The sequence below is a fragment of the Alternaria postmessia genome, assembly GCF_024291825.1.
Source record: "Alternaria postmessia strain BMP 2775 chromosome Unknown scaffold_30, whole genome shotgun sequence".
Lineage (NCBI taxonomy): Eukaryota > Fungi > Ascomycota > Dothideomycetes > Pleosporales > Pleosporaceae > Alternaria > Alternaria postmessia.
The window spans coordinates 1-13,025 of record NW_026260103.1 but is presented as its reverse complement, the minus strand read 5'-3'; the positions used below and the strand labels follow the sequence as shown (position 1 = coordinate 13,025).

The 13,025-nt window shown below is 50.6% G+C and overlaps 6 protein-coding genes across 6 annotated transcripts; 4 read left to right on the top strand and 2 right to left on the bottom strand.

Annotated features, from left to right (window-relative positions):
• Positions 1 to 70: 70 nt before the first annotated feature.
• J4E82_005558 (uncharacterized protein) lies at positions 71 to 1,680 on the bottom strand (the record flags this gene model as incomplete). The annotated part of the gene is made up of 4 exons (XM_051731821.1): positions 71 to 954; positions 1,007 to 1,181; positions 1,331 to 1,458; positions 1,524 to 1,680. 4 exons carry the CDS (start codon positions 1,678 to 1,680, stop codon positions 71 to 73), a joined length of 1,344 nt encoding a protein of 447 aa, XP_051588311.1.
• A 1,268-nt stretch (positions 1,681 to 2,948) lies between these two features.
• J4E82_005557 (uncharacterized protein) lies at positions 2,949 to 4,724 on the top strand (the record flags this gene model as incomplete). The annotated part of the gene is made up of 4 exons (XM_051731820.1): positions 2,949 to 3,202; positions 3,254 to 3,828; positions 3,887 to 4,333; positions 4,387 to 4,724. The coding sequence occupies 4 exons, from the start codon at positions 2,949 to 2,951 to the stop codon at positions 4,722 to 4,724; spliced, it is 1,614 nt and encodes a 537-aa protein (XP_051588310.1).
• Positions 4,725 to 5,505: 781 nt separating this feature from the next.
• J4E82_005556 (uncharacterized protein) lies at positions 5,506 to 6,967 on the top strand (the record flags this gene model as incomplete). Its single annotated transcript, XM_051731819.1, has 2 exons — positions 5,506 to 5,731; positions 5,832 to 6,967. The coding sequence occupies 2 exons, from the start codon at positions 5,506 to 5,508 to the stop codon at positions 6,965 to 6,967; spliced, it is 1,362 nt and encodes a 453-aa protein (XP_051588309.1).
• Positions 6,968 to 7,406: 439 nt separating this feature from the next.
• On the top strand, positions 7,407 to 8,477 carry J4E82_005555 (uncharacterized protein; the record flags this gene model as incomplete). The annotated part of the gene is made up of 1 exon (XM_051731818.1): positions 7,407 to 8,477. The coding sequence occupies one exon, from the start codon at positions 7,407 to 7,409 to the stop codon at positions 8,475 to 8,477; it is 1,071 nt and encodes a 356-aa protein (XP_051588308.1).
• A 1,169-nt stretch (positions 8,478 to 9,646) lies between these two features.
• On the top strand, positions 9,647 to 10,645 carry J4E82_005554 (uncharacterized protein; the record flags this gene model as incomplete). Its single annotated transcript, XM_051731817.1, has 1 exon — positions 9,647 to 10,645. One exon carries the CDS (start codon positions 9,647 to 9,649, stop codon positions 10,643 to 10,645), a length of 999 nt encoding a protein of 332 aa, XP_051588307.1.
• Positions 10,646 to 11,126: 481 nt separating this feature from the next.
• On the bottom strand, positions 11,127 to 12,546 carry J4E82_005553 (uncharacterized protein; the record flags this gene model as incomplete). The annotated part of the gene is made up of 3 exons (XM_051731816.1): positions 11,127 to 12,077; positions 12,129 to 12,192; positions 12,529 to 12,546. Coding segments are annotated over 3 exons (1,033 nt in total), but the record flags the coding sequence as incomplete, so codon positions are not given.
• Positions 12,547 to 13,025: the final 479 nt, after the last annotated feature.

Genomic DNA, 13,025 nt, shown 5'->3' with positions numbered 1-13,025 from the left:
AACGCAAAGTACAGAGGGGTATTCTAACTCAGTTTAACGCAACAAAAGTCCGCCCATAAGATAGCGAGACTCAGATAAGACGACTAACACGATCAACCTCGATCTTAAACTCCTTCTTTTCCCCAATCACCAGCTTGGTTCCAGACTTGGGTGCACTTCTCCCGGAAGCGGCAGCTCTTTCCATCTCCTCCCTCGTAATGCTCAGGCTTCTATCTCCGACCCAGACTTCTGCTTCATGTCCACGATACATGTGCGCGGGACGAAAGTGTTCATCTGCCGTCATCAAGATGTCATTTGGCGCAGATGGAGATGCTCGAGACGACGGACTACCCGACTGCATCGGTTCGAGAGAGTTGGCGCGATCTTCGTTTCCCATGGACTGTTTACTCGTCCGCCGACTGGGCAGCGTGTCCATCAAATAGGATTCAGAGATGTTATCCGTAGATCCCCTGTGATGGTGATGCCCAAGTCCTTGTCTCCTCGGTGGTAAACCGGTACTCGCAGTCGTACTAAGTCCACTTTCCATTCTCATCCCTGACGTCCCACCACTCGAGCTATGTCCCGGCCCATAGTGCTTATACGTACTAGACACATACTCCTTGTCGAAAGGCTTGAGAAAGGGGCCCATGCCTGTAATTGTGGATGACATGATTGCGTACCCCATTTGCCATTGCGTGGCTACGACGTAGTCAAAGGTGAAAGTGACCCCGCGCAGGCGTTGGTCGAGGTAATATAGGCGTACTCCTGCAATTGCGATGACAGGTAGGCGTGCGCCGAAGGCCAATATTACAAGCAGCTTGGTGCGAAGACGCATTTGGAGCGAGTAGATTAAGTGGACTGCTGCGAGGAAGATGAAGAGTTCGGTTATGATGTCGAAGGTGCCTATACTCAGCCATTTTGGCCACTGTTTGGTCGTCAGCAAAAACGAATGATAGTTCTCGGGACTTTGTATCGCTTACCCTGTTTGTACAGTTGTCAGCATCTGTGTAGGTTTGCGCAGGGTTACATGGTATGGCAACCAATATGACCGACACCAGTGCCCATACACAGGACAAGGCTACGAGTGACCATGATGCGATGCGATGCGCTCCACCAGGCGATAGTCGTAGGTACAGGAACAGCACCGATAGCTTCGAGGCGAGTATCACAAAGATATAAATGATTTGCGACGCGAAACCTTCCTGTTGCGAGTGTCAGCCGTGGTGTTCCTAGCTGTTCGGCCTTGTGCTCGGGCGGCTGCCCTGCGTAAACGCCAGAAGGATGCAAGGAGCCGACACCTAGGCGCGGATCTAGGGAGATCACTGAATCACTTAAACTAAACGTCACTTACATTCCCAAGCTGCTGGAGTTGCGATATTGGTACACCAGCCTGTGAGGCACCTAATCCAAGCTCTACCAGGTGGAAGATGATGCCTGATTGAACGGTGTCCAGCAGGGTTGCCGCTGTGAGCCACCAGTCTGCGCACACAAGATAAGCATATCGTCACGACTTGTGCAGGCAGTGCAATGTAAGGAAGACTTACCATCGGATCGCCACTCTCTTGATTGCCAGCGCAACCATACTCGGATCAGAAAACAAGACCAGACAAAGGCTAAGACAGCTGCACCGGTCACAACGATCAGGCCGCGCTTGTCATCCGCTGTTATAACGTACGGCGGAGGGATCACCTCTCCTGCCATGGAGTATCAGGGAGAAGAACAATGGGCAAAAGTACAACAGAAAGGAGGCCATAAGATGTGAGCAATGTCTGACGCACAGTCGGAGGACACTTCGGGCTCTATACAGCTGAAGCCGCGTCTGACATGACCTATTTCTCCTGTGGTTGAATGCCTAACACCAATAAGAGCGGGCGCGGATCTTCCTGCCCATTACCCTCCTTGCGTGCTTCCTCATTCTCATCGCTAATAGGAGGACCGATTGTAACCCATGTACACGGTTCACGACCTCGGGACGGATCTGTTGAAGAAGGCTCATGATCCTAAGCGAGGCATAACCAAGACCTCTAACGCATAATAGTCGATTGGCCTTTGCTGGCGTCAGCGCCACCGTGTCGCATACGAAGGCGCGGCGTTTTGCGGAATGTCAGCCGCAACCTACAATACGCTGATAAGAGGTGGAATAGCTTGCGGATACCTAGCTTTGCGTTCACGGTTTACTGAACGGTTGAACAAGTAAAAATTCTCAAACTTTACCGCTCCCACGGGTTTTCCGCTCGGCTGCCACAGACGGATTTGATATTAATGTCCGTCTTAGCATGAAAACGGTTACAGAAGCAACAAATCATTCGATGATCGGCAACTCGCCAATCTGGAGTCGATCCTGTTTCATCACCACGCGAGGCGGCAGAAGGTCCAGAACGAATTCTTCCGAAGCTCTTACGTGACTTCCGCCTCTTACGGCTTGTCATCTCGGCGCCTTTTGCTTTTTACATGAGCCGCGGCAGATGTGGCTGCATGCAATCAATCCACGACTCCTGCCTCTCTAGACTAGGGTCCAGCCGCACCAAACCCCCATAAGAGGAAGCGGGCCGCATAGTGTCGCGCTAGCGGCAGGGTAGTGGAGCCTGGGCAGACTCCACGCCAACCATACGACGCAGCCGGAGTGGACGCCATCAGCACCGCGACGATCTCGTTGGCTGACATGTGCATCCGAGCACACCTGCGCCCATTGAACCCTGATTCCGCTTGAGAAGAATATGCCGGGAGTACGATGGAGTCTGGGATTAGTGGTCCCACCCGTGGAAGCGGCAGACAAGGCATTTGGCACCAGCTGGGCCAGTCCATCTCCCAGCATGTGCATGCATTCGTGTCCGCGTGGGAAATCCCTTTCTTTACTTCTACCGCAGCGTTTCGCTTGTTCCATCTTTACCTGTTTCTTGGGTCCTTTTTAAGTTTATCCGTGGCGCTGCGTTCCTGCATATTCGCTTCCTTTTTGTTGTGCTTTGGGTATGGCCGCTTACGAGAGCCAACCGCTTGGGAGTATGGACAAGCAGGCTACTTTGGAGTCGCGAGCGCGTGCGACGAGATCTATCGACGGAGACGAGAGCGAAGAGTACCATGATTCTCTCAGGGGTTACACCAGAGCCGATCACGCTGACATGGAGCGTATGGGCAAGGTGCAAGAGCTGAAAAGAAATTATCGACCGTTGTCAGCATTGGCCTTCACCGTTATTCTACAAGGAACATGGGAAGTTCTTTTGACGTAAGCAACCCTAATGAGACTCACAGGTAACGAGAACTGACAACGCCATAGTGCAACCTACCAAGGTCTCCAAGATGGAGGTCCAGCAGGTCTTATCTGGAGTTTCGTCTGGACCTGGTTCGGTTTCAGCACCGTCATGCTGTCACTCGCAGAAATGGCGTCGATGGCGCCGACCGCCGGTGGACAATACCACTGGGTTTCCGAATTCTCACCTCCCAGTGTCCAGAAGCCATTCAGCTACTTCATCGGCTGGATGTCAACATTATCATGGCAGGCCGGTACTGCATCTGGACCTTTCCTTGTCGGCACCTTGATCCAGTCTTCTGCCACCGTAATGTACCCAGAGTATGTGGCTACCAAGTGGCAGGGTACACTCATGGTTATCGCCGTAACCTTCTTGGTATGGGTCCTTAATATCTGGGGCGCAAAGGGCATGCCTATCTTCCAGAACATCATGTTGATCGTTCACGTATTTGGTTTCCTGGCCATCATCATCGTCTTCTGGGTTTTGTCGCCACGGGCTACTGCTGAAGCAACCTTCACCCAGTTTTACAACGGAGGAGGCTGGAACTCGAATGGTTTGGCGCTCATGGTAGGCCAAGTGTCTGCCATCTATGCTTGTATCTGTAAGTATATCTCTCTGCCAAGAACTCTCACTGAGATTGTACTAACGAGCGATCGCAGGCTCTGACTCCGCAGCCCATATGGCCGAGGAGATCAAAGATGCTGGCAAGACTGTCCCGCGCGCAATGATCGGCGCTTACCTCATGAATGGCTCTCTTGGCATAATCTTCCTCATCAGCTACATGTTCATGGTTACAGACGTCGAAGCTGCGCTTGAGGGCGACTATCCCCATATGTGGGTCTTTGCCCAAGCCGTATCCTCTGGCGGTGTGGTAGCCCTTAACGCTATTCCCACAGTCCTCATCTTCGCCGGTACTGTGACCTTCAACTTGTCGACATCGCGTCAGACCTGGGCATTTGCCAGAGATAGGGGACTGCCATTCAGCGACTGGATCAGCAAGGTAAACCCCAAGTTGGAGGTTCCCGCCAACGCTGTGACCGTTACCTGTGCTATCACGGTTTTGCTTTCGCTCATTAACATCGGCTCGGATACCGCTTTCAACGCTAGTATGTTTTCCCATGATCCTACGCATTATTCCACGATAACTAACGCACTTCAGTTATCTCTCTTAATGTCGTCGCTCTTATGATAACCTACATGTTCTCTATCGGCGCTGTCCTCTACCGACGTATCCGCCACCCCGAACTCCTTCCCAACTGCCGCTGGTCCCTTGGAAAGTGGGGCGTCCCCGTCAACATCGGTGGTGTCCTGTACTCCACACACGCTTTCTTCTGGTGCTTCTGGCCTGATTCCACACCTACAACCCTGGAGTTTTTCAACTGGGCTTCCGTCATGTTTGTTGGCGTGGCCTTTGTAAGTTTGATCGATTATCTCGTTAGAGGACGTAAGCAATACAAGGGCCCAGTCGTCCTTGTGGATGGATACAAGGGGGAATGACAGATGCGCGGGCTTAGCGAGCGCATAGGGGAAGAGGAGGGAAGAGAGATTGACGAATTACTTGGATTCGACGCTAATAGATCTGACGATGAAGACGAAGATTGAATATAGACTTTCTCACCTTTAACCACCTCACACTGATGCTGTTACGTGCGAAAGTAATGATGAAGAGTTGTAGTATGCCCGACAGCTCTAGAGCCGCTGTGTGAGCATACTCTTCTATGGTCATTAGAGACCATCGTGATTGTACTTAGGTATCACGTGAGAGCTTTGGTGAATGTTTATCCATGGATGCGTGCTCACTGGTGGGAGGCCTGACGTCGGAGTAAAGTCAACCAGGTCAGTTTGGCGTTCCGGTGCATATGTAACCAATATTAGGCTGTTTCGGAATACCGTTGAGCGATTGTGTCCTGAATGGTCACCTTGGCAGGACGCGAAGGATGGGAAGGTGCAGGCGTGGTGGGGCATCAGATAAAAATTTGCACCGGATGATGCTCGGATCTGATAAGATGCACAGTTTCCCGCCAATCGCATCCATAGACACCGCGTCCGCGACGATAGTGGATCGCTCGTGAACTCGTGTATAGCCTAGCAACCGGCAAGTTGATTGTTAGTCGATTTCCGATGTCGGTGTGATGTCTGTGTGGTGCGCTGGCGCCATATAGAAGTGGGCGTTCTGCCACATGATTCCGCAATCTAATCAGATCATCTTCTTCTCATCCCACCCACCCATCTCTCTTACACCCCCACGACCCCTCCTTTATCAGATCAAATCTTCACAATGAGGCTTCAAGGCGTTACAGACACACTGGGCAACCTTAGCCTATCAAACCCCCATCGCGTACTCATTGTCGGCTGCGCATACGGTGGTATCTCTGCTGCCATCAACCTACTCGACTATTCCCAAGGAAAGGCCCGACAGAGTGTATACCCAGGTCCAGATTTCCAGGGTGTGCGAAGTAGAAGAGGGGTTGAAATTACTGTCATCGATGAGCGCGATGGTTATTGTGCGTCACTCTGCCCCACTAGCCGAGGCTTAACATCTTCCCTGTCTCCACCTCATCACCTCGCGCTACAAGAGCTTCTACTAATGCTTGTGTCTTACAGTCCACTCGGTCGGCGCACCGCTCGCCCATGTCACACCGAAGTACACAACCCATATGTGGAAGAGATTTAGCCACCTCAACGAGCTAAAGCACCCGAATCTGCACTTCAAGCACGGCAGTGTCAAGAACATCAATCCTGAAGCCAAGGTCGCCGAATGGTGCGACCGAAATGGCAAGACCCAACAGCAGGCATATGACTACCTTGTCATGGCCACCGGCCTGAAGAGACATTTCCCTGCGGTGCCAAAGTCTGGAAGCTTTGAAGAGTACCAAACAGACAGCAAAGCCTTTATCGCCAAGATCACCGGCGGTGACCCATCGAAATGTGAAGGCAGGAGAGTTGTAGTGATTGGCGCTGGTGCTGTCGGTGTCGAATTTGCTGCTGAGATCAAGCAATACTACCCACAGATTGATGTCACACTAGTGCACTCACGAAGCGAAGTTCTTTCTTCAGAGCCACTACCATCAGATGTCAAAGAACGCGCGAAGATCTTGCTCGAAGAAGAGGGTGTCAAGCTGGCTTTGGGTAACCGGGCAACCATCACAGAGCTACCAAATGGCCAGTTCACCGTCACACTCGCGAACAACGAGACGATAACAGCAGACTTCGTCATTGACTCAACGAATAAGGGCACACCAACTACCGATGTCCTACCTACGGAGTGCCTGAACGAGGACAAAGAGATTATGGTACACCAATCTTTAATGTTCAAGGACACTATCGCGAATTCATCATCTCACTTCGGCGTTGGCGATGTAATCGCATGGTCAGGCATCAAGCGCGCAGGCAGCGCGACAGTCATGGGCCAAGCCGCTGCACAGAATATCTACTCCGACATACTCAACTCCGAACTTGCTCCCTCATCCGAACAATATATCAAGACAGAGCTACCTGCATGGGACGCCGTCATTGGTCTAGCGGTTGGCAAGCAATGTCTGACCTATGACCCAAAGAATGGCATCAAATACGGTGTTGAGGTCATGAAGGGATACTTTGGTGAGGACCTAGGTTGGTCGGCGAACCTGAAGTACCTTGGTCTCACGGATGTTGTGGAGAGGGCAGATAGCCCGGTAGAGGAAGTGGAGGCCACAAAGATGGCTGAAGTGGGCATCAAGCCAGTCAGTGCGCAAGCATAAGCATTTATAGACAAGAGTCTACGCAGGCGTTTAGGTACAGGTACATGACAGCGAATATCATTTTTATTCAATTGGACTGTAGGCTTACATATCGCGCATCTATTGGATATAACAGTGTCGCTGAAGATCAAGGTACAACGTAATGGGACATATTATGCTTATCCAAAAGGGAAAGCTGTCGAGCAACCAACGGGAAATCGCAAACAGCAACGACATATAAACCTCGGTTGCGCCACATGCATGCTGTGTGACAGCCCGTTACCTAAAATGTGTACAGAAATAACGACCCGCCTGTTTTTGGATGTGGTCCGGGATTCGTCCACAAGGCGTATTCAGGCCTCCGCATCTACGTATGCAGACACTCTCAGTGCTTACATGGTATACAAAGACCGTATATCCTCAGGACACGAATTCGAATCTACATAATCCAGATATCAATATGGTTCGTATTTCCCACATCAAAGAAAATAACGCCCAGATCGATGAGAAGTCGGCACCTCGTGTTGCAGTATTCGTTGGCGGAACATCGGGCATAGGAAAACTTACGCTCAATGCGATAACTAGGCTCGGAACACACTTTAAAGCTTATGTCATTGGGAGGCAAGAGAGTAAGGCAGCATTCAAACCATTCATCGAGGAACTACATCTGGCGAATGCGAATGCGAGCATCATATGGGTTGAAGGGCAGATCTCGTTGCTGTCCGAAGTACAGCGGATTTGCGATTACATCAAGAAATTCGAGAGCAGTATTGACCTCCTCTTCATGACCGCGGGGTATGTGAATTTCAGCGGAAGGTGCAGTACGTTGCTCCCACGTATTTTACCCCTAGCAATGATGTGTCGAAGACTTATATCTCCAGATACATCCGAAGGCTTGGAGATAAGCCACACACTGGAGTTCTACTCGCGAATCTGCTTCACGCAAAATCTCCTTCCTCTATTGCGCTCTTCAGGTCGCGCGCGCGTGATGAGTATACGCTCAGGTGGGATGGAAGGTGACTACTTCTTCAATGCAGACGATCTCCTACTCGAAGCCCCAGGTGCATTTGGGGCCATGGCTTCGGTAAGACATATGGGCAACATGAACACGCTCGCACTGGAACGTATCGCTCAAATGCCAGAGAACAAAAACATCGTTTTCATGCATTGTCATCCAGGTGGCGTGCGGACAGGAAATCTCTTCCGTGGGTTTCAGGAAGGGTCCTGGGGTTCATGGTTGGCCGCGACTTTCATGGATCCGGTTATATGGCTCATGGCGTATGGGGAGGAGGAAGCCGCCGAGAGGTACCTCTATCAAATTACGAGTGCGGCTTTTGGAGGGAAAGGTATACCATTAGGTGCAGGCGTTATTGCGGGGAAAGACACAAAGGGAGGGAGGGAAGGGAGTCTGTTTCTGGTGCATCATACTTGTGAGACGACGCTGAATGAGGAAAAGTTGAGGAAGTTAAGGGTCAGCGCTCAGGACAAGGTTTGGATCAAAACACAGGAGATTGTTGGCCCGTATGTTTAGCCTCTCAAGCCTTACGTACAATTTACTGGCTAGTCTATTGAAATTGCTGATCAGGTCACTGGCCAGCAATTATGACCCCAGGATTCTGAGTGAACATTGTAATAACGGCTGAAAAGCAGATCCGTTGGGATTCATGGAGTGTGCGGGGATCCGCAAATGGCCTTAATTAGCGATGAAAGTGGTGAAGAGGGTCTTTTCATCTATCGTGACACTGTAGCATTTCCGAATATTAAATATCAGGAGACTAATTCGTAAGTTGTCGGAACATATTTAGTGATCGCCAACGACTGGGTAAGTGACGGACAAGTACGGGGGATGAGAGGTGTGGCTGCAAATAGGGTACGCTAGGAAGGTGGAGCCCGCTATACCGCATTCCGATCCCCGTTTCGCTGCACGTTGAACTGACGTGCATCATGCACCATGCATCCCAAGATAACTCGCCTTATCGTCACTCATCTCATATCCATCAGGGAACGTCTGACAACAATGGAGCAGTTTCTACAAACACCCGCTTGCTCTGTGTTGTGGCCACTGTGCTCATCCGGCTGATGTTTGCCGCGCCATCCTGCCTCCCGTTTCCAATCTCCCGCACAGCCCGGCGCTCCGGAAAAGGGGCCACGGTGGCTCGTAATGCGAATAACCCCAACGGTCATCGTAATGTACGTCCTTTTGTGATGATACGACTCTGCTATCAATTGTCTGGAAGTGTTTGTGTATGTCCTCAAAGCAATGGATCCCCACATATCATGCGCGTTGCAGAGATTGTCTCCAGTGGAGTCAATCCACGAGCACACGAAAACAACAACTTGCGCCTGTTGGACCCGCTTGCCACCCGCATTCCGATATGCTCTCAGGCGTTCTAGAAGCGGCCACTAGCTCATTTCCGCACATCTTGGATGTGAACGCCTGTTCGCATGCTGGCCGATGCGAGAAGGGGCGTGTCATGGTTGCACAACTAGGCACCAGAATAATCGGTATCCATCCGAGGCCCCCAGTAATGTGTCTGTCTCTTCCACATCGTGTTTACCTCTTCCATTTCGCATAGTGTTGACGCGCGCTGTGTTTCCTGTATTTGTAGTATCTCTTAATCGTACTCGCGCATTTAGCACGTTGTATTCCAGCAAGCGTATATTCGGCCCGAGTCATACAACCCCAGATTTTCTCATACCATGTTTCCCAGTGTGAAGGACCGAGCGCGGCAGTTGTTTGGAGAAGCTGCTATACCCGATACCGCACCACCACCTCCGGTCGCGACAGGAAGGAGAGGCGCGCCATTGAAGGCGGCTGCAGCTACGAAGGCGACCCCAGAACCCAAGACGCCTGCGAAAACATCCAGAGCCGACGCAAGGTCAAAGAAAGATGCCGCACCGGTGGTCGAGGAAACACCAAAAGCCATAGGCGCATGGCCGAGTCCTTTTGCTTCACTCAGCACGAGAACATCGCCACCAGCGACCACCACGCCGCCAACGCCATCGAAATCGAAATCGTCGTCCAAGACAGCTACCGCATCGAAACCAGTTGCACCTTCAAAGTCAGAGAAGCCTTCCAAGGCCGAAAAGTCGGAAAAGACGTCAAAATCTGAGAAAACCGAGAAATCGTCGAAGTCTGACAAAGCTGAGAAGGCTGCAAAGGCTGAAAAATCTTCCAAGTCTGACAAGAAGTCAAGTTCGCGACCGAAGACTCCTCCGACTCCCAAGCCTTCTGGGTCTTTCTTTGGGGGCGCAGCTAAGACTGCTACGCCTGTGAAGAAGAAGGTTGAGCCAAAACCTGCGCCCGAACCTAAAAAGACCTCGCGCCCTAAGCTCGATACCCGCACCTCGTCTCGTCCAAAAATGGAGCGAAGCTCGTCATCCTCTTCCCTCGAAGACGACGACGAATACGGTGATCTCCGCGCTGCCTGCCTTCGAGAAGTATCTAACGTCACCGGTCTCAAGGGAAAGAACCTGGCAATATCTTTGCGACAGCGATCCTCTGGTGGTTGGTATGCGGCGCTGAAAGATGTTGGCGCGGATAAATATCTGAAGATGTGGATGAACCGCGACAAGACATTCAAGACGCAGGACGAAGCGTTAGAGGCCTATTTGGTGTTCGTTAAGAAGATGAATACGGATATGAAGCTTTTTGGACCAATGAGCCCAAAGACTGGGAAGACCAAGGGTTTTTTCTAAACTTTTGACGAACGATCCGACGCGTCAACGTACCGACGCAACCTAGACGTGTTTATGAGAACACGCCACTGTAACATATGTAACACTACGGAGACCGGCATCATTTTTCAGCGAGGCGTTTGGATCCTTCTGCGAGCCCTTGCCCGACTTTGTTGTAAGATATGTAAGATATGTAAGATTACGCGCTATTTGGATTTTTTTTTACTGGCGTTAAGGACGACGAAACGATCTTGCGCGGCGACGTACTGGGCCGGTTTGATTCGGTTCGCTATATACCCCACTCAAGATCTTTCACTCCTCACGAACGTGGCTTTGTTCGTTGATCGAACGGACGAATACGCCATTTACATACACTTGTAATCTATAATACTTCTTTCCGGTCACCCGGCTTTATCTCATTTGCCATCTACGGACAACTGGCCGGCCATACAAGATCACAGTGCTTAGACCTTTGACCTGCCACAGCTTTTATTTTCCATATCTAGTCCTGGCCATCTTCGTCTTTCCCCAGGTAAGGATAGAGGTGCTTTACACCCTCCAAATCCCCGTCGCTAACTTTCCACCGTACGTCAATAATCTCCAGATTGTCTTTCTCGACTCTACTCGGTGGACCGAACCCAATACCGCGGTCCTTCCAGAACGCCAACGGCACTTGCATTACATCGTCTACATCTGCTCCGTCGTTGGCAAACTCTGCAGAGCTATACAACATGATAGACTCATCATCAAACTCCAGATCGTGCTTGATGAACAAGGGCCAGGCTTTTCCATCTTTGTGAACGGGGTCAACATGGTCGATTGTATCAAAATCCTGGGTAGCCGTGAAATCGTAGAGAAGAGCTAAACGATAGTCGTTGCAAACTTGCTCCATTCGGTGCTTCTTCGCTGCGTCGACTTTGGCTTTGGCCGCGGCATAACCCCGAACTTTAGAACAGTCAAAGTGAACGTAGTCATCACGATCATAACGCTGATGCTCATGCCAGAAACCGAAGATATGACCCAGTTCATGGGCAACAGTCGAGTGCCAATACTCCGCCGGGTACTTGTTCTTGAAGTTGATACTGAGATGCGTACCATGGCGACCCGGCGAATCACTCCATTCCGCTGGGATGTAACCCGTGACCGAAGAAGCCTGGACATCGAGGCTCGTGGACTCCTGGATAACGGCAACATCATGCGGATAAGCATCATTCCAGATCCAAGGATCGGAATCCTTTTTGCGTTGGTTGTAGCAGTGGGGCCATTGATCGTGTTGGACTTGGTACTCATGGAACTCAAGTGAGTGGCCGCTCTCACTGCCAGCGTTCCCAATCTTGTCAGTCCAGAGTTTCCAAGCTGCATTAATGTCGTCGGCGAAGTGAACGCGGGCGTTCATGTCTTCGAAACAGTATGTGATAAGGCCGCTGGGCCATGTCGTTCGAGGCCGTCCAGTCTGACACGACGGTTAGCTAGACAACGCATATTGGTGTGGATCCAAATATACCATGGTCACGATCTCAGTCCATCTACGATTCAGTGACGAGGATTCATCACGAGGTATGAGTAGACTGGAGATCATCTGTGATGTTGTGTGGGTGTCATTGGCTAGATACTTGAAGCTGTTAAGGGGCGGTGGGCAAGCTGCGGCTGACGCCGAAAAGACAAGAAACGCTGACCAAAACATTATAGTAACAGTCAATGATGTGGAGGGTATTTTTGCAAGGGCTAGTAGGTGTAGAAAATATATACATAATGGGAAAGGTAAGGCAACCATTCCAGGTCAAACAAGGGAACGTCAACTCGAGCGAACGCTCACCTGTCAAAACGCTTTCCCGAAGAAGGCGATTTCGTGCATTCCAGTGAAATATTGGGCCTGCTGGCAACAAAGAATCGTGATAACATACCGGGCCGTGCTGGGCTGCCTAGACGATGATCTCAGGTGTGGTCCATCCCCAACTGCTACTTACTGTATGTCACAAAGACTCATAACGTCATCTAGCACTTTAGTTCCATTCCTTCAAATGGATTCTTTTCTGACCACTAAGTCACACTGTCCAACGAAATGTTAGCCTAGCCTAGCAAACACAATCTACGAAAAGACTAGGACATGTCAGCCAACGACTTTTTTCGACTCAGCCATTTGGATGCTAACATGGAAAGAATTGAATCTTGATCAATAGGTTCGAGATTATTTGTCAGAGGAGATGACTGATAAGTGTATGTTCTCATATGAGAAGTATCGAAGATATAAAAGACTGACAGCTATACGAGAAGAATGTTACAAGGTAACAAGGAGTTGCTTCCTTTTGTTATGCAGGCCGCAGGAAGGAAGACCATCGGGATAGCCGCGATGGAAGGTCGCTGATCCAAGGCGGGGCCTGGGATCACGTGACGTGCCATC